This window comes from Elgaria multicarinata, chromosome 2 (assembly GCF_023053635.1).
Source record: "Elgaria multicarinata webbii isolate HBS135686 ecotype San Diego chromosome 2, rElgMul1.1.pri, whole genome shotgun sequence".
NCBI lineage: Eukaryota > Metazoa > Chordata > Lepidosauria > Squamata > Anguidae > Elgaria > Elgaria multicarinata.
In genome coordinates, this window is record NC_086172.1 from 41,287,100 (window position 1) to 41,314,488 (window position 27,389).

The following is a 27,389-nucleotide window of genomic DNA, read 5'->3' on the forward strand; positions in this document are numbered from 1 at the left end:
CTATTTGACATAGGTATATATATTTCAGTTATTGTTGTTAAACGTTTAAGTTTGAGTTTGAGTAAAAATTGAGTATTGAGCATCACCTCCCCCACAAGCTTATTTTCCCCACTGTTGTAGCTCAAATGTTTGTCTGAAGGGGTTTCTGTATTATTTTCTTTCTTCTCACTCTCTCTCTCTCACACACACACCCGTGTGTGTGTGTGTGTGAGAGAGAGAGAGTGACGGTGAGACAGAGGGGGGGGAGAGAGAGAATTACAAAGCTATTGTGGAGTCAGATGACATCTGCCTTTAGTATAACATGGAAATGTATTGAGGATCAAGTATTGTTAGTGTGAAATGGTATGGTCGGAATGTTGTTTTCCCCACCACTACTTTCTCATGCATTTACTTCTTAAAAAGTAAGTTTTGGGAGCTAAAAACTCCTGGACAGTATTTCCAGACACAGAAATAATCTAATATATGAAGCAGCTCTAAGTTGAAGCTGGAGGAAGTGATTCATTTGTTTCCAGAACCACCCTGCCAAATAACCAAGTGCAAAACAGAGTTGTATCTTTTGACTAAGTTCCTTTCTTGCTCTTTCCCATTTCTCAAAGTAACGAATGATCACGCTTGATAGCATCAAGACTTTGTTTATTTTAATCACACTACTATTCCAGAGGCATTTTGCAGCTCTTCTGCCTTTTTTTCCTTAATGGATTTTCTGCAGTAAGAAAAAAAAACCTGAAGAAGCAGTGGGAAAACATAGAGGGATTACAAATGGAAGACGACAATGTCTGGACCCTCCCACACTAAAATTTCGTGAAGGAGGCAGGGCCTTGTCTGGAAGCATCCTTAACTCTCCCATATCATGGTTTTGCACATCTGGAGGCAGAAGAGCGTGAACACGTGTCTTGAATATGGGGAGCTTCCATGATGCTGCCTCTGAGTGTTGTCTTTAAGGTGCTACTTCTAATTCTAATTCTTCTTTTCATCCCTACATCATTCATGGTGCAGTGTTCCCGCTCTTACCACAATTGCACTGCATTGCATTGCATTTTTAATCTCAACCTTCTTCAAAAGAACTCAGGGTGGCATGCATGCATGGTTCTCTTCCCTTCCCCGAATTTTATCCCCACAACAACCTTGTGAAGTAGATGATCTGTCTTGTTCCTTATGGCCCTACTTGATTTCAAAACAAAAGAATGGATTTTCAATAATTCTGCAGACAACAACAGCAGTGTGGCGCTGCCAATAGTGTCGATATACCTCTCTCTTAAAACTGTTTCAAGCTTTTGTTCTAATTTTCGTTACCATTTTTCTTTTGTTTTTACTTGTTAGTAGTTGAATTACTATTAAATCGCTTTCATTGTGCATGAATTGTTAATTGGGGGTGGGGATCTGTAATAGGTTAAACCCTGTCCTTCAGGACAGAAAATAGCTCAGATTGTCAGAAAGTTACATGAGTGTTGGTGTTCTTCCACAGGTTTCAGAGGCATAGAAGAGAGACTCAAGCATAGACCATGCCTGTCCCCCCTCCTCCAGCCCCTCCACCTCCCCCAACTCTTGCTGTGGTAAGTTTCGAATTTTAATTTTAAAACTTCCTTGGAGGGGGGCGAGAGAACCCTGTCTGTTGCATGGATCTGTTATGAATTGCCATTGAAAATGAAGCATGTTGTAGCTTACAGTGCACACGTGGCAAAGCTCAGTGACAGAGCACATGTTTTATAATAATAATAATAATTTATTTTTTACCCGCCTCTCCATTCTAATTGAGGCGGGGAACAACAGTAAATATAAAATACATAAAAATGAATTAAAGCATAATATACATTGTTAAAAACATCCTAAAAACATTCTAAAACATCCTAAAATTCCACTGGATAGGCCTGCCAAAAGAGATCAGTTTTGATAGCTTTCTTGAATGCTAATAGACTGTTAAGTTGATGAGTCTCCTCCGGCAAGCCATTCCACAGTCTGGGAGCAGCAGAAGAGAAGGTCCCCTGGGTAATACCTGTCAGCCGAACTTGGACTGACTGAAATAGATTCTTCCAAGAGGACCTGAGTGTGTGGTGCAGATTGTATGGGAGAAGGCGATCCCACAGGTAACCTGGACCCAAACCATGTAGGGCTTTAAAGGTGGTAACCAACACTTTATACTTCGCCTGGAAACTAATTGGCAGAAGGTCGCAGGTTCATTCCCTGGCATCTGCCTGTAATGGTTAAAAAAATCCTCCCTGAATCCCTCCAGAGCCACTGCCAATGTCAATAATGCTAGGCTAGAAAGACTAATAGTCTTACTAAGTATAAAGCCAGCTTACTTTATTCTCTCCCAGAAATGGGCAGGAAAAGGTGGAGGCCCTGAGAGAACTCATTTTATGGGGCTTAGGCTAACTTCCTAAGCTTTAGTATCTAAAGAGATGCCATACTCTTTCCTCCTGCTTGTATTCACACAGGCAGAGAAAGGCAAAGGAAATGCTTAGCAACCTGTCAATAGTTCCTCACAACTGATCAGTTGGCCCATGTACTTCTTTGTTCTGAGCCATGGGGAATATTAACCAAGAGGTCCCACTCTGTCATCACTCCTTCTAACAGCAAATCCAAGTGGTGAGTGCTGCTGAGATTTTAGCAAATACAGGGCCACTGAGAAGCAAGAGCAATGTGTTGGCATCCTCTGATGTTTACAGAAGTACCATCCCCCCCCCCAAAAAAAAACCAGTCTGAAAAAAACTGAGGGGGTAACGAGGACCGAGCATGCTCAGTAACCATAGAATGTAGTTGGAAAAGTAAAACAGAACACAGGCTGGAGGTGAATGGTAGGTAGAATGCCTTGCTTGGAGGGAATTGCTGGCTGGAACCCTGAACATAAGAACTCCTTTTTGGCTGGAGAATACACTGCAACATTTTGTTGCAGGTCCCACTGATACTTTGCCTAATTAGTCAATCCAGTCCTATTCGCTGCTCTTCACTTTTCCTTTAGTAAAAAAAATACAAGAATTCATAACTTCTAGGAATCCCCTTCATCTTTTTACATACATCTCTGGAGGTTTTGAAAGAGCATTCAATTGCCACAAAACTCATGTGCTTTTGAGCAAGGTTTTATGGATCCCTGGTCACTTCTACGTAGGGAGAAATTTTCAACAGAAACAAATGGGTTTAGTTTTTTATGGATCAGAACTGTGAATTCTGCAGCAGACTGGCTTTTCCCAAGTTGCATGGATTCTGTGGACTTCTAGAATTTTGTTCAAATTTAGTAATAGAAAAAATTGTAAAAAAGGAAAAGGAAAAAGAAACAAACCCTACCACTGGCCAAAAATGTGCATTTCCCCCATGAAAATTGGGGAAACTCCAGCATGAAATTGCATATTTTCACAAGCGTTAATTTGTGCCATTGCAAATTTATGCAAAAAATCTGATTCTGTCAATAAACAGACAATGCCTGATAATCCTCAAAACACAGACCAAATGGATTTTACACAATCCATACATCCCTACCTGTACATATAGGGCAATGTCCAGCGGTGACCATCCATTAATGGCCAGCCCCACCAAATTCATTGAACATGCAGCACCCACTGCTTGCACAACAGAGATTTAATCCTTTTAGGGGCAAACTGAAACAAGCGGAATGGGGCAGGTCAGTGGAGCTCACATAAGGGATCCATAAAATTGTACCCCAAAACAGGAGTCTTGCAGCACTGCCTGCACAATGGGATTAATGGGGCTGGCTGCTTGCAGAATGTAAGCAGCAGTGGGGGGCCTTCATGAATGGGCAGCATTAGCTACTGCCCATGGATGAACAAGAACTTTTTTCTTGTTTTAAAATATTGTGACTATATCCCGTTCAAAACTCCAAACTCAAGCAGAAGCAGGAATGTAATTTTCGGGATTTTTTTTGCAATTTCTTAAGTTTGTGTTTGTGCTTGAATGTGCATCCTTGCACAAATGCACATTTACCAAAATGTGCATTTTGCCTACCAAAGAATGTATTTTTATGCTTTAGCCTATGAAAATAGACCAAGTAGGAGGAAGGAAGTGGACAGGAAGGGACAGAGAGTGGAAGAACCAGGACATGAGTTCTCCTGAGCCTCCTCCATCCTCCTTCCTTCCCTTTCTGAAATTCCATTGCTAAATTGGCTGAAAAGCCCATCTAGCAAAATTCAAGAAAGATGGAGGACGGGATACAAAGATTGCCTCTGCTGTTCCTCTCACCCTGCTAGTGTTAGCCCGGCAGGGCACAGGAATCTCAGAAGCCAAATGAGTTCAGGGATTTCCGAGCAGTGTGGGTGCAATCCTATTAATTGCATCCATACTGCTTAGAAGCCCCCAAACTCTCAGGCTTGCACCCTTAGTCACTTCTCCATAAAACTGAGAAAATCCTGAGACAAATATAGCTGTCTATGTCCCTGATTTATAAAGTCATGCCATATTTAAAAAAAGAAATCAGATATTTTTATACATCAATGTTGCTGAAGTGCCCTTTTTTAACAAACAAAACAGCCAGCCATGTGTTCGACAGCATGCGTACATTTGAAAAATACGCATGAAAAAATGCATATTTTTGAAAAATGTGCACATACACACTTTAATCAGTGAATGCGTACATTTCAAAGATGTGCACACATGTGGGGTGCATTTGAAAAGTACACACAGAAATATTTACAGATTTTCATACAACCCCCCCACCCAAAGCTTGGAATATGATACGGACTTCAGTTGGAACAAAGCTTTGAGATGGAATTCAGAGAACTTCAGCAACCTCAAGTTTTGCTCATTCGCACATACCTGGTTGCACTACAATTCCCATAACCCCCCAGCTAACTGGTTGGACACTTATGGGAGTTGTAGTAACACATATCTGGAGGGTGCCAGGTTGGGGAAGGCTGGGCTTTATTCACAGAACCCAAACCCATCATTTGGAGGTTCATCGGAATTTATCCTTGGGGTCTGAACTTAAACTAAATCTTCAAATTAAATACTGATGAGCATGACCTAACCCAACTATTTTTTTAATGGTTTGACTTACCTGCTCATAAATTTCATGAGTGGGGGTTATTATGATGCTTACAAAATTTAGACAAGAAGTAGAAATCTTGAACAGGAATCTCACACGGATTACACTTGGGTGGGTGAGAACATGCTTATTATAGTGGAATTTTGAACAAGTGTGAGTCAACTTTTGGAACATCTGGGAAAAGTTAAGCTGTTTCATGTTTCTCGTAGAAAATATTTTCTTATTTTGTTTCTGTTAAGTTTTTGTTTTGTTTTTTACAAAAGTTTCTGTTTCTGTTAACCAAAGACAATTCAGACTTTTATAGCAATACTCAGCAGATTTTAAATCTGGGCTGCAGGGCCCTGTAAAATTGGAACGACTCTGCTATTTGAAGTGGTAGATCAAAATTCTTCTTCAAGTGGCTTTAATAAAAAGTATTGTAATCAACAATTTTATTTCCTTACAAATAAATCCAGGAAATCCTGTGTTTGGATAGTGGAAGAGTTAGCCTCTAGGAAACAAGTCTCTCCGTTCAAACTGTGTCGGTATATGAGTGTGTCTGTGTTTCCAAAATAGCAAATTAAAATAAGTGCCTTTTCCTTACTGGCTGATTTATAAAACAAACTTTTAAAAAATGAACTTGACATTCAAGTTTCTAGGCATTCATGTCTAGAATCTTGCAGTGATGCAGTGGAGCCAAGTCTCACATGGATGCAGGGGCATTGATGTCACCTGCCAGCTGCCTCAGATTTCCCTCTTTCCTCTGAGTTTAGCTGCGCTCCTCACAGTAGCTGGGGGTGGATGAGATTAATTCCCCCAGCTGCAAGATTCCCTGTTATAATGCAAAGTATTCTGAGGTGGCTTGGTCCGAACAGGCAATTAAGACCCATTAGCTTTACAATACACCTGCTGTTGCTGGAGAGGAAGGTTTGTTGATATGGAGTGTGGCCGGTGTGACTGTCATGCTTGCATGTAAAAACCCACCATGTCCCTCTGTTTTAAGAAGGATGGGTTTCTCCTTTTAACACGTTTGCATTGGCACGCCTAGCGTAAGGGGAGCCAAACTCAGGGGAAATAAAGCTCTGCAGCCCTCTTCTAATGCCACAGCTTCCTAACCTACTGAAGAGAGAGAATGAGGCCCCTTCCAGGGTTGGGGCCAGGTTTCACAGAGCCCTGGTAAGGTGCCCTCCAGACCCCCCCCCCCACCACCACTCTAGTAGGCTACCCTGGTAAGCATTCGAAGTGGCAGAGTACAACAGCGAGGGCTGGGATCTGTTTTTCTTTCCTGGGTTATGGAGAGGCCCAGAGGCAATGTGGGGAAATGAAAATGGTGGACAGCCAAAGCCTCACCCGGTGCTTCACTTTGCAGCCAAGTGAGTGCCACCAGCCCACCAGTAAAAAAATATGGGGGGAGCAAAAGAAAAGAGATGACGGTGAATGGCAACAGCCACATGGACCAGGGCATTTGTCCTATCATGCTGGCAGCTGATGCTGGGTTTGGCCCATTTCCACATTTATGTTGGGGTAGCAAAGGCTCTCAGTGATTCATACCACCTCATTGTCACGTCAGCAGCAGAACAGTACAGAACAGTGTTCCTTTCTGGCCCCCATACCTGAAGCCATGCTTAAAAACTGCCACTCATATGCTCTAAATAGGCCTAAAAGGAAACAGTTATGCCCATAGTTAATCACACCCCTTTTATTTTGGGTGTCGTAGCCACAATATTCTTTTTGCTTATCTGGCTGTAATTATGCTATGGTCCAATGCTGGGGGTTAATTTTAAAGGGAGGGTTGCTTCACGTGCGATGCAAAGAGAGGCAACTGTGCTTCCTTGATTTCTGTCAGTGAAATGTGGCCTGGAATACACCTATCCCTCACCTGTGGCGGGGCATCACAGAAGAACATCAGTTGTATGGGCACTACAATCTTTATTGTAGTGAATAGAGGCATGCCCTCTGATGGAGTGGGGAGGGAGGTCTTTCACTTCTGGTGGACTTCCCTCTGTGGAAATGTGCCCCAGAAAATAATCAGAATACACTGCCACTATTCAAGCTGATTTTTGTTTGCAAAATACTAGGCTGTCTGACTAGTATCCCTCACACTTAATCCCAGCTTTAGACAAATAAGAGCCTTTCTAAACAAGGCATTTATTGTGCATTCATGATTCCTCACTCATGGTAGTTTATGGGTGCATTACATCATCCTCCAGGGCCTCTCCCTTGCTTTGCAACCATTGTAGCATCTTTTTTTTTCTAGTGAGGAAAGTCTGGTATTCCTGTGAACGGCAGTATGAAACCCTGGTGTATTTATGGGATTCTGCTATACCACACCGCCACCTAGTGGTTATGTAATGGAATGTATAGAAAGGCAGAAAAAGAAAACTTGTAAAGGAGACTATCTTAATTCCACAAAGAATCCAGAAGCAGAAGGTTCGGTGAAGTGGCTGGTTAAAAGCCTCATGTAAAAAAGGCCGAAAAAGAAAGGAATTGTAATATTACTTCCCCAAAACCTGGAGGATGTAAAGGGCTACAGAAATATTCTGTAGCTTAATAACCACACAGTCTAGCGCATGGGGAAGATTTTAGCAAGAAATTCCAAAGAAATGCCCTTTTTAATCCATTTTGGGCAACTGTCAAAATATATACCGAAAGTTTATTTGGGAAAATATTTTTGTTTTTGTTTTGATTCACTGGGGTCGGGGCAGGGGGGAAGCAAAGAGAAAGGAAGGCAACAAAATCTCCCTCAGTGTTTCGAATAAAATACGAAATCAGTCTAACTTTGCTAGTTACATCTTACCTGTTTGAGTAATATCTTGGGTTTCAGAGCATGTGCAGAGTTCTTTGCAGAAAAGATGATCTGAGTGTTAGCTTCTTGCATAGCAACCTTGGTCACTTGGTTCACATGGTTCCAAAAGGAGACAGAGGACAGGGACGATACCCTACGTGTCTATGGGAATTTGAAACAGGTGAAGCTAGTCTCCTTCTTGAGTGGAGTATGGTTTGGACAAATGTGAAATAAGCTCCGTCTCTGATATAAGTGATCAAGGTAGTTCCTCAGAAATTAATTAGAAGACTGGTTCTACCTTCCTCATGGGGTTGGACTTCTATTGCAAAATAATAATAATAATAATAATAATAATAATAATAATAATAATAATAATAATAATAATAATTTAATTCTTACCCTCCTCTCCATTTTGATCAAGGTGGGGAGCGACAATAAACGAAAAAATACATATAACTAAATTAAAACATAATATACATTGTTAAAAACTTCCTAAAAAACTTTCTAAAAACATCTTAAAATTCCACTGGATAGGCCAGTCTGGGAGCAGCAGAAGAGAAGATCCTCTGGGTAACAGTGGTTAATCTAGTTTTTGTAGCTGAAGTAGATTTTTCCCGGCGGACTTGAGTGTGTGGGGCAGATTGTATGGGAGAAGGTGAACCCGCAGGTAGCCTGGACCAAAACCATGTAGGGCTTTAAAGTTGATAACCAATACTTTATACTTTGCTCGGAAAGAGTTAAGTCGACTGTTGTGAAAAAGAGGCCAAACTGGGCCTCTTATCCAAGTGGCTTGGATAAAGGATATTGATTTATGCAGGGGGTTCTTAGTAGGGATCCAGAATCCCAGGCACTCTATAGTTCTGATGGTCTCTATCAGTATACAAGAATTTGCTACACATCCTCAGTGAAGAACCCACGCAGTGCTGATGCAGATCAAAGGATACAAGATCTGATCCAGCTAAATGCTCATTCGCAAAAAAAATAAATTAATGAAAAGTTTTGCACCAGATGTAAAGTTCTGGAGTAAAAAGACTGTCAATTCCTACATTTGACTGCTCATTTGCAAAAAATAAATAAATGTTTTATACCAAATCATGTAGCTCTGGGGTAAAAAGAAAGTCGATCCCTACATTGTACCTCAAAGTTACACTGTAATTAGGTGCGTCTATCCTTGTGCTACCTAATGTCTAGTTCGGTTATTTTGCAGGCAAATACAGAGAAGCCTTCCTTAAACAGATCGGAGCAGGCAGGACGAAATGCTCTTCTGTCGGATATTTCCAAAGGAAAAAGGCTTAGAAAGGCTGTTACCAATGACAGAAGTGCGCCAGTCATTGACAGTAAGCATGTTTATTGTTTAATAAGTTATCAACATGGATCGAGGGTTCTTCCAGACGACATCATCACCCTGTCACCTTTTATGACATCATCGCCCTGCCTCATTCCCAGAAATTTATGGGGGTCCAGGACACATGAGTCTTCCACTCATAACCTTCCAGTGTTTTCCTGCCACTTCTTCAGTCTTTCTTTCTTGCGGTGAAAAAGATGGAATAGCTGCACAGTGCCTTTGGGTTGTAAATGCTAGGTCCCCTCCATCTGGAAGCATGCCTAAACTGAAGAACTCCTATGTAACTAACTGGACTGCCTGGACTTGGGAAATTAGTTGCTTTGCTGAACACACACATTTAAAGACTCCAATCATCGTGGTGGTTTATCCTAGACCAAGCTGCTATCTGTAGCCTGAATGGTCATGATTTCATTTAATTTGTACAGTTGCTTACTTAAATATATGAAGTGTTTATATTAATGGATGTATTTGAAAGAATAGTGTCAAATCCTTTCCCCCCTTCTTACTTTTGTTAATGGTGTGGTAAATGCTTACTTATGAAATTGGATACGCTTTTAAGTCATTTTTTTAAAAAAATCAGTTTTGCTTTTGTTATATTTGCAAATGATTATTAAAAATGATTTAATTTAAGGCAGGTACAAACAACCTGCAAATTCTGTTGTGTTTTAAATGTTAACTGGTTTTTAGGTTTTTAAATTTTATATATTGATTTTTAATGTTCAGTCTTTTTAATCTAATCTTGTTTATCTTTGTAAACCGCCCAGAGAGCTTCGGCTATGGGGTGGTATAACTACATAATTTATTAATTATTTATTAATAAATAATAAATTATTTATCAATAAATAATTTATTAATAAATAAATAACTAAATAAATTTAAGAATGGTGGTTAAAACTTTTTCTTCCCTGTGTTTGCAGAACCTAAAGGATCAGGTGGTGGAGGTAGTGGTAGTGGCTTCACAAGCGGCGGTGGCGGCGGCAGTGGCGGCAGCAATAGCTATGGCGGAGGTGGACCTCCTGGTTTGGGAGGCCTGTTCCAAGCAGGGATGCCCAAACTTAGATCTACAAACAGGGATAATGGTAAGGCAGATGTGTTTTGTCAAGATGTGTTTTTGTTAGTGGACAATACATTGCACTCGGTAGCATCCTTACTGCCCTACAAACTAAGGGCGCAGTCCTATGCAGGTTAGACAGAAAGAAGTCCTACAGTTTCCATCATTCTCAAGCTGGGGTCCCTTTCCTCCAACCACTTAAGTCTGTTTATTTTATCTGTTTATCAAATTTGCATCCTACCCTTCCATTGTGGAGTTCAGGATGCTAGATATGAGATTATTCCTTCCCCCCCCCCCACAACAATCCTGCATGGTAGGTTAGGCTGGCTTGTCCAAGGCCACCAGTAAGCTGCTATTATTATTGTTGTTGTTGTTGTTGTTGTTATTATTATTATTATTATTATTATTATTATTATTATTATATTTATTTGTATCCCGCCTTTTGCCCAATGCTGGGCCTCAAGGCGGCCTTACAAAGTTTAAAATATACATTGTGGGGGGGAACAAAACCATAAATATTTAAAATACACAACAAAATTATAAGACATTAACATAGATGGAGGGCCACATTATTCTCCAAAGGCCTGCTGGAACAAAAAAGTTTTAGCCTGCTTCCGAAAGCCCATCAAGGAGGGAGCCAGCCTAGCTTCCCCGGGAAGAGAGTTCCAGAGCACCGGAGCAGCCACCGAGAAGGCCCTCTCCCATGTTCCCACCAAGTGTGCCTGTGAAGAAGGTGGGACTGAAAGAAGGGCTTCTCCAGAAGATCTCAAAGCACGGGCAGGCTCATAAGGGAGAATACGTTCTTTCAAAACTATAAGCTACGTTCTTTTTTAAGCTATATGGCCGGACAAAGATTTCTACTCTTCCTAGGCCTTAAAATCCCGCACTCTAAGCACCTCACCAGATTGCTTCTCCAGGCTTTTCTTAGGGTCAAACTAGATGTTGTGTTAATTGCATAGTATGTAGCTGAGGATCGTATTTTTAATTATTAATCTAAAGTGTTCCCAACCCTGATTCGGTTCAGGACTACCAAATACTAGGAGGGGAGGCTTAACCTTTCCCACCACCATTTGATTCTCACCACCACCCACCCGCTCACTCAGGAGGATAAAAGGAACAAAAAGTTCTACATTGGCATCAATCAAGTTTTTTTTTCTAATTTCAGGCAACAAATAGTTTAATCCCTCCACCACACCCCTGACAGTACGAAATAGCCCTGATCTGAATTCAGGCCCTGTGCACTTACTTTAAAGTATTATTTTGTTTTTGAAGACATTTACATACCACTCTTCATTAAAAATAAATAAATACCCAGAGCATTTTACAATACAACTTGAAATTCAAAACAACAATGGTGAAAATATACAATAAGAACAGAGTGGAAAGGTTTCTAAAAGGCATAATAATACTCATTCTGGCTCTCATTTATGAGCCAGCAAATAGGCTAGGCAGAGAATCTAAGGCAGGGCAGAGTGGTTACCTTCTTTATTATAGACTTCTACCGTAAGGCCTTGAATGTAGTGGTGCTGTTAAAATACATAAGGTGATCCTTCAGACTGTGTCTTTCAGAGCTGGTATTATCTGTTGTGTCACAGGCTATTTATGGATCTCCTCTTAATCTCATGCCATTTAACGTGCCGGAAGAGTTTCTCTGTGAGGCTGCCTCTTCTAAAGAAATTCTAGTAATAGACAGGAAATAAATTATTTCATGCTTCTCTCCCTCCTAAATTGTATTGAATTTTGAGCTGGTTTTGCAGGGCTCTTAATCAGAGAGAAAATAGACAAGAGATGATCTAGTATTTGCTGAAATGAAAATAATGGGGGAGCTAACATGAAGAACTAAGTGGTACATGCCTTGCATGTCCACCGAAAACTCCCTATGGGTGATGCTTTGTGGGTTTTCTAAAGAGCCTTTGAGTGTAAATGCTCAGATTGACATCAATGTTCATACATTTTCGCAACCATCTGCAATAGCTCTAAACTGATTACAAATAGTCTTTACTGTTACTCTTTCCCTCCTCCTCTCTTCTTGTATAACCCACTGATTTCTTTGCATCCTCAGATTCTGCAGGAGGCAGGGCTCCGGTATTCCCACCGGGAGGACGAGCGACATCTGCAAAGCCCTTTTCCTCCTCGGGTGGCGTAGGCCGATTTCAAGTCCCTTCTCTTGGGCAAAGAACTGCAGCTCCAGAACCTCCAAGAAGCCGGATGCCTCCCCCAAGGCCTGACACTGGTTCCAAGGCTGACACAGGCGCACCTCCTGTGCCAAATACTCCGAGGCCTGTCCCATCAAGTCTGTACAACAGAGGAGCTCCGCCTGTGCCAGGAACAAACAGACAGGCCAGCTTAGGGCTCACACCTTCACCTTTCCCAGGAAACAGAAATCTAGCGTTTGGAGGATCCATTCGCCAGCCATCACCTGGTAGTCCTTCTTCTCCTTTCTCAAACAGGCCTCCTCTTCCCCCTGCACCAGGCAGGACAACAGACGATAAACCGCCTCCGCCACCACCTCCGACAGGAAACAGGCCACCCCTCAGTAGGGAATCTTCCCTGCCACCTCCTCCACCTCAAAACAACAAGCCTCCAATTCCTTCTATGTCTCGGCCTTCCTTTGGGTCTCCAGTTCCTCCTCCCCCTCCGCCGAGTAGGCCGGGCCCACCTCCAGTTCCACCAACACCTGGCGGAAATGATGAAATGCCACGGCTTCCTCAAAGGAATATTTCACTAGCAAGTCCATCTCCACCAGGTTTGCCTGGCTCTGGTCGCTCTGGACCTCTTCCGCCCCCACCAGGTGAGAGGCCACCACCTCCTGTAAGAGACCCGCCCAGCAGATCAGGTAAGGCTCCCTGTGTTCTGCCCGTGAAAATACAAATTAACTGAATACCTTGAGATGTTACAATATAATAACATAATGCTCTGAAGTCTTGGCCCCACCCCAAGTCTATAACCTACAAATCCCTGAAACCAAGTAGCCTTGTTGCCACCGTCACATGGGCATCTGTTTTGAGGTCTAAGTAGTAACCATTGGTACTGCCTTCCCATACCTGGTGCCCTCTGGATATTTTTGAATTCAACTCCCATGAGCTCTAGCTGCCTGGCCAGTGGTTGGGGATGCTGGGAGTTATCGTCCAAAACATCAGGAGGGCACCAGGTTGGAACAGACTGATGTAGTCCATTCTATGGAGAATTAGTTAGCTCTGAGAGATCCAGTGTAGATGGCTTTCCATAGAGCTGCCTGATCCTAGGAAAGGGCTGCTTCCCTAGTGGAGGAGGGTGCAGAACTCTCTTTACTGTAGTGTAGGAGAGAAGTGGAGAGGCGAGCGAGAGAGCGCTTCTCTACGTTTAAAAAAAATGTGTTGCCTTACCGTGGCGATCTGCATCCACCTTCTTTCTGGGATGTGATCAGCACCATTACACGGGCAGCCATGTGGTTTGAAATTGAATACTTCCTCTCTCTGCTTGTTCCATGTGCTCCATTTGCTTTAATGAGACAATGCCATGCTGAGATTACACACTGGGAGATGGTGCAATTTCCCGGATATTCCCGCATTATCTCTGGTTTTTCCAAACCCACAATTTCCAGGGGTTAGCACGGGAGGAGATCTGGAGGTTGATGTTGTCGTGTAATGAACCCGCAAATGTCTGGGAGTGGCCAATTGCGAGCCTGCTATGAATCGCTTGTTTAAAGAAGCTCAGAGAGAGATAATGGTTAATAACCTTCTCTCTGCTTGTAAAACAAATCTCATATTGTGCTCCCTCTGTGTATGATGCTGGCCCTGTTCAGGCAACTCGCTAAACCGTGGTGGTTAAGCATTTTGAGCTAAACATTGTGGCTTAGTGTGTCATGTGAACCATTCCTAACCATGATGACTACATAACTACGGTTTAAACACACTCACTAACCACTTGCTGCAAAAGGGTTAGCAGCCTAACCATGGCGTCCCGTGGTTTGTCCTAGCAACAAGGTGAGCAGCTTCTTTTAAAATAAGAAAGGGCAATGGGGCTCAGTTTGGAAATTCAAGGATGGCGTGCGCTCTGCTAAAAATACAATAACGGCTTGTTTCTTGATTCTTTTACATTCAGGACCACTTCCACCCCCACCACCCCCAATAAACAGAAATGGTAGCACTTCACGAGCATTGCCAGCTACTCCACAGCTTCCTTTCAGACCGGCATTTGATAATAAACACAGAGCTGGACCAGTGCCTCCACCTCCTCCGGACAGACCAGGTTCTGGAGCACCACCGCCACCTCCGCCGCCACCAGCTGCCATCCGAAATGGCTTCCAGGATTCTTCATGTGACGGTAAGTGACTGTAGCCCTTTTTCAGGGCATGGAGAAAAAGAACTGGGATTGTGTGTTCCCACCTCCATTCATTCAGTATAATGCCCGCTAGAGTCTTTGTGTATACAACTGTACATATCAGGGGTTCTCTCTTTCTCTGGAGTTCCTTCCAGAGTGGGAGAGAGCTATCCCAATTTCATAGCAAAAGACCTCTGTACATACAGATGTATGTGTGAGGACTTGGGGGGGGGGACTTGACGATGTTGCTTTGTCGCTCGTTTCCTCAAAACTCCACAGCATCACAGCTGCAGAGTAGGAGCGGCAAATCTCCATAGCAGGAGGGAAGTGCGGGCTTCCTAGGCAGCGCCAGCAGCCATTCATCTCATTGAGCCTGCCCTCTGGCCGGGCTTCCCGCATGTCCCCCGTCCTACTCTGGGCCTCAATCTACTCCTGGAACATCCCCAGCCTTAATCCAAAGCGAGGTCACCACTGACAGACAGAGCAAAAGTTGACTCCTTTTCCTTGTATGTCATGTCTTTATTAGATTGTAAGCCTGAGGGCAGGGACTGTCTTTTTTGCTAAGTGTAAGCCGCTCCGAGAGCCTTTTTTGGCTGAGGAGCGGGGTATAAGTATGATAAATAAATAAATAAATAAATAAAATAAATATAGGCAAACCCTTGCAATCCTGTTCTATAACCACAAATAGCTCCCCATTCAGGTTTTGTCCATACAGCGCTAGTTACTTTCAAATCCTGGTTCTAGTCCCCACTTAGCCATGGAAACCCACTGGGTGATTTTGGGCCAGTCACACACTCTCAGCCCAACCCACCTCACAGGGTTATTCTTGTGAGGATAAAATGGAGAGGAGGAGGAGGAAAATTATGTACACTGCCTTGGGTTCCTTGGAGGAAAAAAGATGGGATATAAATGCAATAAAAAATAAATATAGACAACAAGTGAGGGTAACCAGTTTAAGCTTTTTTAAAAGTGAGGTTTATTACACCTTCTTTCAAAAAGTATTGAAATATTCTCTAAATCAAGTGCTGCTTAATGTTTCCATGCAAACTTTTTAGAATTTGTTTACAAAATGGAGCTAGTTTTTACAATTTGCTGAGCGTGTAAATACGAAAGATGAAGGAAACAGGTTATTGCGCTAGTTCAAAACCGTAGGCCATTTATCTTGTTCTTAGTATTTTATTCATCAACCACTTACGTTTTACTAGGTGTTATGCAAATGTAAAGATTTTAAGAGAGGCTTGAAATCAATTTATTTATTTATTATTGCATTTATATCCTGCCTTTTTTACTCCAAGTAACCCAATGCAGCATACATAATCCTCCTCCTCTCCATGTTATCCTCACAGCAACAACCCTGTGAGGTAGGTTGGGCTAAGAGCCTGTGACTGGCCCAAAGTCACCCAGTGACCTTCCATGGCTGACTGGGGACTAGAACCCGGATCTCCCAACTCCTAGTTAAACACTTTAGGCACTACACTACACTGTAGTGCATTGTTGCTCCGACGATGTTACTGTGGCATTTTAGGCTGATACGCTATCACTAGTGTTTTTGTTCAGATCCATGAACAATGCCTTTATTGTGGGGTGGGTGAGGTTAGTGAGGACAGCAAGAGGAGATGGTGGGAAATTAGCAGTTCCTTCATTTAGACTGCAAAGTAATGGTGATGTATTTCCTAATGGAAATACATAAGAGCAACACACTTCCTGTGCACTGTAGAAGAAAAAGAGACACTCCCAAGCTGAGGAAGTTCTTAATTGTCTACTTTAAAATATAACCAACACCGCCATGTTTCTGCAGAAGTAAGCTCAGCCATGTTCAACAGGGCTTACTGCCAAGCAGGTGTGCATAGGTTTGGTTTGCAAAATTCAGAGGGGGTGTTCAGATGCTCACGTTGGGTAAAAGACCACACCCACCCACACATGCAACCATCATTTGTATAATTCCCTGCAATGCAGTGCAGGTTGGCATATTGTCCGAACCCAGCATGCGGAGCATGGGAGTGGCTTTGTACCAGCCCACAACCTCTACTGCAAGGTTTGGGTTGTAGGGTGGCTACGAAGCCACTTTTACTGCTCCCTGCTCTGGGTTCGGGCAACACATCAACCTGTGCAGTATCGTAGGGAATTATGCAAATGACATTCACGTGTGGGGGGGATGGGGGGAGAATCCACAATGGCTTCTTTTACTGAGGCGATCATCCGAACCCAGTCAGAATCTGTTTGATAATATAAGACTAAACTAGGAGCATTCCCTAAATGAGAAGCAGGCAAGCTTTGGGGGCTGTGGGTACATTTGACGAGAAATTGTCCTGGGCACCACCACAAAATGGCTGCAGAGGGAGGCCTGGAAAAGGACAACTAACCTGCCCAAAAGACTGAGTACAAGGCAGAGGTTGGGCTCTGCGCCCCAACGCACTAAACCAGTGGTTCCCAATTGGGGGTCCATGGCACCAGTCACATCTTACCTCTGCAAGGTCCGCATTTTAATAAAAGAAAATACGACGTCTCCCACGCTCCGTTTGCTTCGATGGTGACATCATACGCAAAAGCAGTAAACACAGTAAATGGAGCAGCTACTGCACATCCTAGGCGAGCTCCCCCCACCCACCCCCGGACTTCAGCTAAATATGGCTTTGCCACGCCTCCAGGCCTGCCAACAGTAGCTAATCTCTCAGTAGCTCTCTCCCGCTTTTTCTATGTCAATTTCCCCCGCTGTTTTCCGCCCTCTCTAGGAGGTTTATCACACGTACCTGCTTCCCTTGGATTATCCCCATAGCACTAAGCTTTCGCCGCTGTTGTTGTTTTGCTACCCGGCAACAGCAATCCTTTGCATACCAGGAAGTGAGTTGAAGGGTGGAAATGTAAAAAAAATCATAAAAAATCAACGAATGACCCAATTAAATTCAAATTTGGTATGCTTAAAGGTCTCCCTAATATCTAGTAATGTGCCAGTTTTGGTGCCTTTATCTGTAAAGTGTACACAGATGTAAGCATTTCTTTAAAATCTTCCTCCTGCGCCCGGCGGCGGCTCAGAAGATACAGCTTGGAAGTACGGGCTAAATATGGCGAATCGTTTGGCTTAGTAAAATTAAATTCGTCTTTATATTCCTAACTAAATCATTGTCATTTTTGCGTGGTAATATTACAAATATCACAAATTTTTATGGTCTGTTTTTTAGTATACCTAAAATGCTTTGCTTATTAGGAGCTACCCCTTATTTTCGTCAAAAAATTCCTTCGCACAGTTAACTACCATAGAGATAACAAAATTTTCAAAAGCAGGGGGTCCATGGCTTGGCATTTGAAAAAAAAGGGGTCTGCAGTACTTAGCTAATTGGGAACCACTGCACTAAACAATTCCTTTGAATCTTGGTTTTCAGCACCAACAGAAACCCATTTCACAGCACCCCAGCTGCTAGTAAAAAAATCAGATAATTTAAAAGTGGGGGAGGGCACCTTGGTAGGTATCAAAAACGGTGCGCTCCGGTACTACATTACCTACTCCAAAATCACAGAAGTAGTTTTTTATTAACAACGCAAATGCTAACAGAATTTCCCTGAGTGAATGTGTTAGTGGGATTTGGTATTAATGTTGCATGACCTATTTTTAAATTGATGTGGCACAAAAGTCTACAAAGGTTGTTGTTGTATGTTACCTAGATGAATGGGAAAGCAGATTTTCCTTCCATCCTCTGTCCGACTTGCCACCTCCAGAGCCATACGTGCCCATGAACAAAAGCTACCCCAGTAAACTGGCAAGGAACGACATCAGAAGTAAGTATTTTCTGTGAGGTATGCTTGATAACAGTACATTCTGTAAGTGATCACTTTATAGAATTATGGAATAGTAGAGTTGGAAGGGGCCTATAAGACCATCGAGTCCAATCCCCTTCTCAATGCAGGAATCTACCTTAAAGCATCCCTGTCCAGCTGCCACATTTTGCCACATTTTTCAAGGTGTCTTTACATTAAGGGGAAATCACGTTACTTACCCGGGGCGTTTGTGCTTCCTGCTTTTTGGGTGATTGTCATGGGCTGTATTACACGGATGGAGAGGGGCGACCATGTGGTTTGAATTGAATATTTCCCCTCTAAGCATGCTCAGTTTCCTTCAATTGAGACAGTCCCATCCAGTGGCAGAAGATCCCACCCGTTTTTCAGATAAAACTACTTTAAAAGCAGTTATTTTCATGACAGAATTTTGAATCGATGCGGGTGGCATCTTGGTTGTTCACAACGTTTAAAACACCCACAAACTTTCGTGAGTGGCTAATCACCAGCAGGCAATAAATCGCTTGTTTAGAGGAGCCCTCAGTCAGCTCTTGGTGTTATAAATGAGCTGGTATGCGTGGTTGTTTGTTTGCTTGTTTTTAATCTCACAGAGCCTGAATATGCAATCTGAGTTCACGCTGGAATTTTGAGTTGATTCAGTTGAGGTGAAATATACAGGATAAAGCTTACACAGTGGCCCCGTTCAGAAGACACCTTAAACCATGGCTTTAACCACAGTGGTTAAGCCAGAATGCCAGGTTGTATTCAGAAGACACCTTAAACCATGGTTTTAACCATGGTGACTAAGGCAAAAAGCCTTATTCACTGTGGTTAAAGCCATGGTTTAAGGTGTCTTCTGAACCCAACCCGGCTTTCTGGCTTAACGACCGTGGTTAAAGCCATGGTTTAAGGTGTCTTTTGAACGGGGCCGCTGATATTTTTGGTTATGTGAATGTGCTAACAATTCCACAAAAAAACATGTCCTGCTGCTTGGTTCAATCCATTTCTTTGATTTATGCAAAATGTTAAAAAATGTTAAATTAAAAAAAAATCCTTGTGGTAGTTCACCCTTGTAAATGAGCCCACAGAAGTTACTAGCTTGCTGGGGGCTGGCAGAGGAGGGTTGGAGAGCTGCATTTCTATGCTAGGTGCAGAGGAGGGGGCTTTCCTCCCCCAGCAACCCACTTGATTTCTCTTCTGGGTGCAGAGGAGGGTCAGTGCACTCCATCCCTCCACTGCCAGGTTGCCTGCATGGAGTTCATGATCGCCTAGGGCTACCTGGCTAGTGCTTAAATACAAGGCTGTGGTAGTTTCTCCAACAGAAAGCATATGTAAAGGGTGGTCAGAATCCACCTGGGGGAGGGAAATGGCAGGCAGAACATTGCCTTCAAATACAGTTTGGAAACTTCAGCTAGTACTGAACACAGCGACCCACCTGTTAACAGTATTGACATATATATGTTGTATTTGAAGCACCTTTGCTGACTGCCAATTCCTTTTGGGGGACCAAATTCAAAATTCTGGTCTTACTTTTTCCCCTTTCTCTTTTCCTTTCTTTATTTACAACATTGGTGTCTACCACTCCACATCTAAACAGATGCCAGCGTGGTCAACAACGAGATATAAAATGATACGAAGATTAAAAATAAAACAAAACACAATATTATTATTCTTTTTCAAAACATAGGGCTCATTAAACTGTGGCTGTTCAACCAAGGAAGGCTTCCTGGAAAATAGCTGAAAACAAGACAGTGTTGGCACTTGCCTGACCTCTAGTGGCAGGGAGTGCCATAGGAAGGGGGCCACCACACTGAAGTCTCTTTTCCAGGTGGACTCTAGTCAGGCCATAGGTCAATGTGGAACCACTGTGAGCTTACCCTCTGAATTGAGTTGGTGATCTTAAGGAATATTTTTTTCCATATGAGCCCTTCTCCAGGCAATTAAGATCTTCTGACAAGACCCTGTTTAGAATTTCATCCAGTGAAGACGCTACATTAGCCTCCGCTAGGAGCAGGGCCTGTTCTGTAGCAGCCCACTGTTATGGAACTGTCTACCAGGAGAGATTCATATAGCCTCCTTTCTGCTAACTTTTCAAAAACAAGCGAAAACTCCTTTTGTGTGGGCTTTGCTGCTGTTTGTTACTACTATTTTTTGTTCTTACCGTTGGGTTTAGAGGTTACAGAGAGGGAGAGGGAGTTTATTTTTATTTGTTAACCATTTTTAAAATGATGATATAAAATAAATACCTTTGCTGGAACCAAGAGTTCACTGTTTAAACACAGAAAAAAGTGAGAGTGGTAATCTGGGTAAAATTGGCTGCGTGAAATTATTGTTGAACAAAAATAATCTGAAAGTCAACAAGAATACTATTTGAAAGCTAGCTTGTGTAAGTCTTTTAGAACCTAGAATTTTAGTTTATACTTTGCAGAATGGAATCCTGCAATCTTTGATAAATATTATGTGTTTAAAGTTACACACAGGGAAAGGGCATACTTTGGATTAAGTTCACAGAACATTCATGTTGTAGTGTACTTTACATTTTCATTAAAATTAGAGCGGGAGAAGAAAGTAGTTCTGAGAGCTGAAAGTAATATGAGAAAAGTATAATTCCTTACCCATGCAGATGTTTGATTATTTTTTCTTTTCCCCCTATGACCTCTGGATGGATGGATGGATGGATATATATATATATATATATATATATATATATATATATATGAAAAGCCTGCAAATCCATTTGATATCTATATTTTCAAAAATGATAAATAAATAAAATAATCTTGTAGACATGTCAAAATACCATAGCTGTAAGCTTTTTGTATGTAGTCACATACAACTAAGACATAAAACATTTCAAGTAAATAATAGAAGCGTGTTAAAATTAGCAGCTTGGGCCATTTTAAATGGATAGCTTGAGCATGATCTTCAATAAATAAAAATGCTTCAAAGTATTAATGTAACCTTTTTCTTTGTTTTCCCTTTTAGGTGGATCTAGCCGCAGAGAAAGAGGCGCTCCACCACTTCCACCTATTCCGAGGTGAAGTGGGCTTCCGATCACTTTTGGGATGACTGCTGTTCTCAAACTTCTCTAGAACTTCTCTGTGTATTCAGTGTTGGCAGAAAGCGTTCTCTCCCACATTTGAACACAAACCCCACCCATGTACAGCTTTTCAGCTGGCAGAATCCAGATCAAATTAATTCTGATTTAATTCATTGAGATTGAAGTGGTTGCCTTAGATTTCCGTTTTAGCCTATGCATCTATTATTTCCAAGCTCTCATCTTATTCCCAATTTTTTAGAATTAAGTTCCAATTAAATCAATGGAACTTGCATCTGATAAGGTGCTTCAGGCTTGAGTGGGAGATATTAGTCATCCCTTGAAAGGCATATTCATACCTATCATACATGGAGTCCATTCCTGTCCATGGTGTTGTCATCAACATCAGTAAGAACAAGGTCATCAGTTTATGTTGTAGGTGCTTCCAGCTGCAATCACCCTGCCTCATTTGTGGAATTTTATTTGATCATTGTGATCTTCCACTTGTAACCCTCCTGCATTCTCCCACTGTTTCTCCTACCTCTTCTCTTATTGCAGAAAATCCCATTAAGGAAAAGAAAAATGGAATAGCTGCTCAATGGCTTCTGATTAGAAGGGCTAGGAGCCCTCTGTCTGGGAGCATGGGTGGTAACGTTTTACAGAGTTCAATTCTGAAACATAACTTCCTTGAGCGTATCTCCCATAGTAGAGATAACTTTCCACATTTCTGTGCAGGCTAAATATGGCTCATAGTGTGATCAGCAATCTCTCTGTGTGAGATTGCTGATCAAACTGGACGTGACCAGTTTAACTCTTGAAAAGCTATGCAACACAACAATTAATACATTCCGTTTCTGGAAAGTGGTGGGGATCATTGCATGACATTGTTATTCACTCAGACAATTTGCTAAATCTGCGAACATCACTGTTAGAGTTGGTATAACATTCCACAAGTCCACAGAAAATTCCTATGCCACAATTCAGGACAGGATGCACATGGAAGCAGGCTTCCAAGCAAGTAAATCTAGCAGAATGGAAGATCACTTGCACAACTAGATACTGTGTGCATAGTCGTCCCCACCCCCTATCCCAGAAGGTGGGACTGTGCAATAAAAGCCACTAAAATCCGTGCTGATAGGTATTTCCGGAGTGGAGCAGTGGACTGAATTCAGTCCCATCCTCCCACCCCACCCATTCTCTCTGTCAAACAGCTGGGTTGGGGGGGGTGTTATCTTTTTTAAAAAGAGCTCTGTGCATCACAGCCATGGCAGCATTTGGGGTGCCAGAACAGAACAGCACTAAAATGTCATTGTGGCCTTGGAGGTTAAACTTTCAATTTTGCTAATGGTCATGTTACTAGATTTTTCTCTCTGAGGAGAAAGGTGATCCACACAGTTCCTGGTTTATTTTGTGAAGTGGATTACTGTAAAGCTCCCTGCTTTGAACTACACAAAGGAAATATTCAAAAATGAGTCAAGGCACAATCCTATGCATGTTGAGAATGTCTCTGCATAAAAGGAAATTGCATTGCTTACCCAGGGCTTTGTGCTTCATGGTTCTTTGGCGCGATGGTTATGGGCTGCATTACATGGGTGGAAACGGGCAACCACATGTTGCTTCCCCTCTGTTCACTTCAATTGAGACAGCACCATCTATTGGTGGAAGATCCTGCTTTTTCAGGATATTAGCACATTAAAAGTAATTCTTTTTATAGCGGGATTTCTAGGGAATGCTGCAGGAGACATCTTGGTCATTGATGACATCGTGTAATGGACCTGGCCAATAGTGAGCGTGCAATAAATCACTCATTTAGAGGAGTCCTTTGATTGAAAAAAGTCCTACAGCTGGACTTTTTTCTGGCTAAACATGCATAGGATTGTGCCCTTAGTATATGCAAGCAGTAAGAGATGCTAATAATACTCTGGCTTTCTGCTAACATCTCTGCCCGGAGCTTCCATGTCTTTAGGGTACAATTGAACTGTTTTTGTTTTTAATTTTGTTTTAACCCTTTACACTTTTTTATTTTGGTCTTGGGTGTTCGAGACACCTTTCTTTTTCCCTTTCTGTGGCAGCTGTTAATCAAGTATCCAGATACAAGCAGGAAATGTCTGACGGCAGGACACATTCCATTGACCTGTTACAAGCTTTCACTTACTTTTCCATGTGCGTGTAAAACAGCTGAACAGCGTTTAAGTTCTGATCTCACTGCAAAATGTAATTACTTTCACGGGATTTTCTTCATCTGAAAAACTGTAAGAAAGGGCTTCTGGGTTTTTCTGTTGGATGTGGGGTGGATGATATTTTTGGCATCATGACAGTTGGTAAATGCATTTACCATTTTACAGCCAATTCACTTTACTCGCTGATATGGATATATGATGATACATAACAAGACACATGGGGAAACTATGGTTCTTGACTGGAACACACCGGATAAATAAAATGACTAACTATGGAAGAAAGCTCTGAAGATGGCTTTCAAGGATCTGCCCTGTATTAGTATGCGAATTGGAGGCCACAACATGACTTTTCTGGTGCTTTCATGATGGAAGGAAGAATTGGGAAGGTTGAAGAATCCAAATATGCAATATAACATTATCCAAAGTTGAATGGTTAAGGGACTGCTAGAACACGACCTCTTTAGAGATGCACATAAAAAAAGTAAGCATATCTGTGGGGAAACTCTGAAAAGGAAATCAGAAAATTCACAATGGTGCTTTGTGTGATTGGCTTTATCAGCCAAGATCGCACCTTGATTTTAGACTGTGTTGCATTCCCATTAATGATAAACAAAGCAAGACGGAGCTTGGTATGTAGAAAAGAAGAAAAATAGCTTTGCAATTTCAGGCTACTTATACATGTACGAAGCTTTTTAAAGGACTTTTTGTTTTGTTTTTTAAAAAAATGCTTTTGCTGGTTGGCTATGGGCCTTAGAGTACATTCCATGAGCTCACGCTTGTGTTGGAATCCTTACAGATTAATACGTTGAGGGATCCAAAGCTTTAACCCACACAGGTCTTGTTGTAAGATCAGAGCTCATTTGGGGGGGGGGGTTGCACAGACATCAGTATTGCGGCATGTTGCAACTGCTTTCAGAATCATACACTCTGCAATAATTATGGATTTCTCAGTGGGCTGTGCCTCTTTTCCTATGCACTTAACAGCCCTGACATATATGCAGTATTAATAGTTCCAGTTTCAGTCCAGTTAACCATTGTTTGTACGTGTGATGTTTTATAAAAACTCAACAGGCTGTAAAGGATTAAATTATGACTTACATGTTGTTGCTGCAACTGGAACATTTAAGCTTTCTGATAAACAAATGAAGTACAAAGTGTTATACTGTGGAGTTTTTAAAAACAAAATATCTGCAGAAGCTGTGCATTTAATTTATGACGTTTAAGAGCCCAATTCTGTTTTACAGTAGTCAAGTGAAGATGGCAGAAAAGAACTCTGAGTTCAGTGCAATTGGTGTTAGTGCTTCTATTGACTAGAGATTAACCAAGAAACTTGGGTATGCAATAAAGTCTTTGCTGTAGAAATGCTAGAGGTAGAGGTAAAAACACAATCTGATTTCTCAGTCAATGGCCCTCTCATAGCAGTATCCACTCATTCTTACCAATGGATTAGCCCTTAAGTGAGGGAAGTTATACGGTAATGTTCTCAAACTGGACAGTGAGGAATGACCAGCCAGGTGTAGGGAAAGGCAGTGGTGTAGTTGTACATTTGGAAGTGCAAGTTCTCATCATGACCACCCCCAAGGATAGTCCAAAGATGTAGGCAGCTGTTTTGATTCATATCAGTTCTAGCAGGTTACATATCCATCAGGGGCAGGCCTTTTGTAAAAAGAAGGGGTCTTAATTGCCCAGTCAAGACCAAAAGTCTTTATGTTACAAGAGGGATCATTTGCAAGAATATATTGTTGCTGGGAAAGCCCATTTTCCCATCTAGTGCAAGAATTGCAGCTAAGCTCAGAGATAAAAGACTGGGCCGTGTATTAGATGTCATTGTCCCTGCTAATTAGAAAGCCCCATAGTTTTGTCCCCCGGGGAGCCTTGGTTCTATTGCATCACTATTGAAAGGATAATGGAGGGACAGAATGTGCACAGTTAATACCTACCAGTATCTTATAAACAACTTCCATTTCTGTGGTATTCAGAAACTCTTGAGATTCTATTTTACTCTGTCAATTGACTGTGTCATTGGCAAATTAATTCCAGTGCAATATTATTTGAAATTCTAACCAAAGCCTTAGCATTTAAAATGTAATGTGGCCTTCAGAGAGTGAAGCAAAGAAACTAGAGCTTCTCTCTCTTCCTCAGAGGATAACATTTTAGCACTTTCTCTCATATAGGAATCATCCTCAAAGTGTATATGTAAAATTCTTCAAAGAAGAAAAGAAAATAGGACTTGTTTGGATTGTGTAAAGTATAACACTTTTTATTTCACCAGATATATTAAAAAATACAGCATTTTAAGTTTAATATATCATTGTATTTTAGATATATTAGAATTAGTATTTATTTGACTATGCACAATGATCAAATAGCAGAAAGCAAAACAGTTTCTTCCTCGTGGTGCCTTAGGCTGCAGTTCTATGTAAGCTCTATTGAACTCAATGGGACTTACTTTTGAGTTAGATGTGAATAGAATTGCACCATTAATACATTTTAACCCATTTTTAAAATGTCAAAATGACTGTTATCTATAAAAAAACCCAACAGATCTTAGATCTTATCCCTCTCCCCAAAATTTCAAAAATAAAATAATACTGTGTGAAATCTCTCGACTCATTTGCTATCTAATATCTGCTAATATCTGTCTAACATTTTGGTAGTACTTGGCAAACTGCAATTCTTAGCAAGATTATTGAGGCAATTTCTGTGGTTTATCAATGGAATTTGCAAATGAATGAATTTAGGACTGAGGTTTTGAAAAAGGCAAAAGTTTAAAAAACCCATGGATTGCATTTTATACGAGTGAATGAATCAAATGAATTTTCAATATGTAATGCATACCCCCTAATTTTGTAAGGTTGCACAGGTGTACAACATGCCCGTATTGTAAATAAGATTATTTTTATTTGACATTGCTTTGGATTATTAACATGGATATCTTAAAAGTGTCTATATAGTATCACTGTGACCTAAATTGTAAGAAACTAGATGGCAAATGAAAACATTCTATCCAAAGCACCAATAAAAATAAAATTGTCAGATGGAGCTGTGTTTGCATTTGTGGTATATAAAATGAATATGTAATGTGGGTTGATGACTCTTCTGTCTTAGAATTGTTTGGCCTGATCCTGCAGGGATGATTCACACACAGAAACATGCTTCCAGACTTAAAGTCCCCCATGAACAAAAGGCTGCTGTGTGGAACCACATCCCACATCTGACTACACATTGTGATGCCAGTCAATTGGAATGGTTATACTTTGATTTTAAGCACCCCAACCCCCACATATCATCACCTGCATTTCAGAAATATATTTCTTCATTTAAGATATTGGTTTTATATATTGAATCCATATAAAGATTGTTTTTGTTTTTACAACATCCTAGGTGCAATCTTAAAAACATCAGGCATGCCCAAATTTCACTAAAGTCAATGGGATTGAAGGGTTGCATCCAATCTTTGCCCAATGTAAAGTAGACCTATTGAAGTGAATGGGACTTAAATTAGACTAACATTGGATACAACCCTAAGTGCACAGTTAAAAACACTTGTTTGGCTGACTTCAATGGGACTTTACCATACCTATTTTTTTCTGGATTGTTCTGCAACCCTAAAATTAATGAACAAACTGCTATTGACTGGTGCATTGTAACTATGTAGATTTTAATTAAACCTGCAGGCTGGTTCCTACTTAAGTTTCCCCCCTAAAAATTACATATATCCTGAATAAACTCTCATTAGGAAAGGATGAAATTTGCTAGCTCAACACTAGATGGTGCTTCTTACTTAAACCTCAACATCAGAATCACTGACCAAAATATGATGTAAAGCACAGGTTAGATCTAAGACAATTGTAATTAAACCTGCAGGCTGGTTCCTACTTAACAGTTTCTTCTATGGGAAAGACCCCCCCCCCCTAAAAACTACATATATCCTGAATAAACTTTC

At 41.4% G+C, this 27,389-nt stretch overlaps 1 protein-coding gene across 1 annotated transcript; it reads left to right on the plus strand.

Annotated features, from left to right (window-relative positions):
• Positions 1-738: 738 nt before the first annotated feature.
• Positions 739-26,482, plus strand: WIPF1 (WAS/WASL interacting protein family member 1). Its single transcript, XM_063116362.1, has 9 exons — positions 739-942; positions 1,466-1,553; positions 8,965-9,094; positions 10,020-10,181; positions 12,216-12,989; positions 14,237-14,458; positions 18,116-18,229; positions 21,212-21,263; positions 23,336-26,482. Exons 2-9 carry the CDS (start codon positions 1,503-1,505, stop codon positions 23,340-23,342), a joined length of 1,512 nt encoding a protein of 503 aa, XP_062972432.1. The 5' UTR covers positions 739-942; positions 1,466-1,502; the 3' UTR covers positions 23,343-26,482.
• The last annotated feature ends 907 nt before the right edge of the window (positions 26,483-27,389 follow it).

Excerpts from the sequence above, each read along its gene's own strand:
- WIPF1 (XM_063116362.1), top strand. The coding sequence starts at position 1,503 with ATGCCTGTCCCCCCTCCTCCAGCCCCTCCACCTCCCCCAACTCTTGCT. Across the intron at positions 1,554-8,964 it reads CTCCCCCAACTCTTGCTGTG|GCAAATACAGAGAAGCCTTC; the intron begins GTAAGTTTCGAA and ends GTTATTTTGCAG. Across the intron at positions 18,230-21,211 it reads GGCAAGGAACGACATCAGAA|GTGGATCTAGCCGCAGAGAA; the intron begins GTAAGTATTTTC and ends TTTCCCTTTTAG.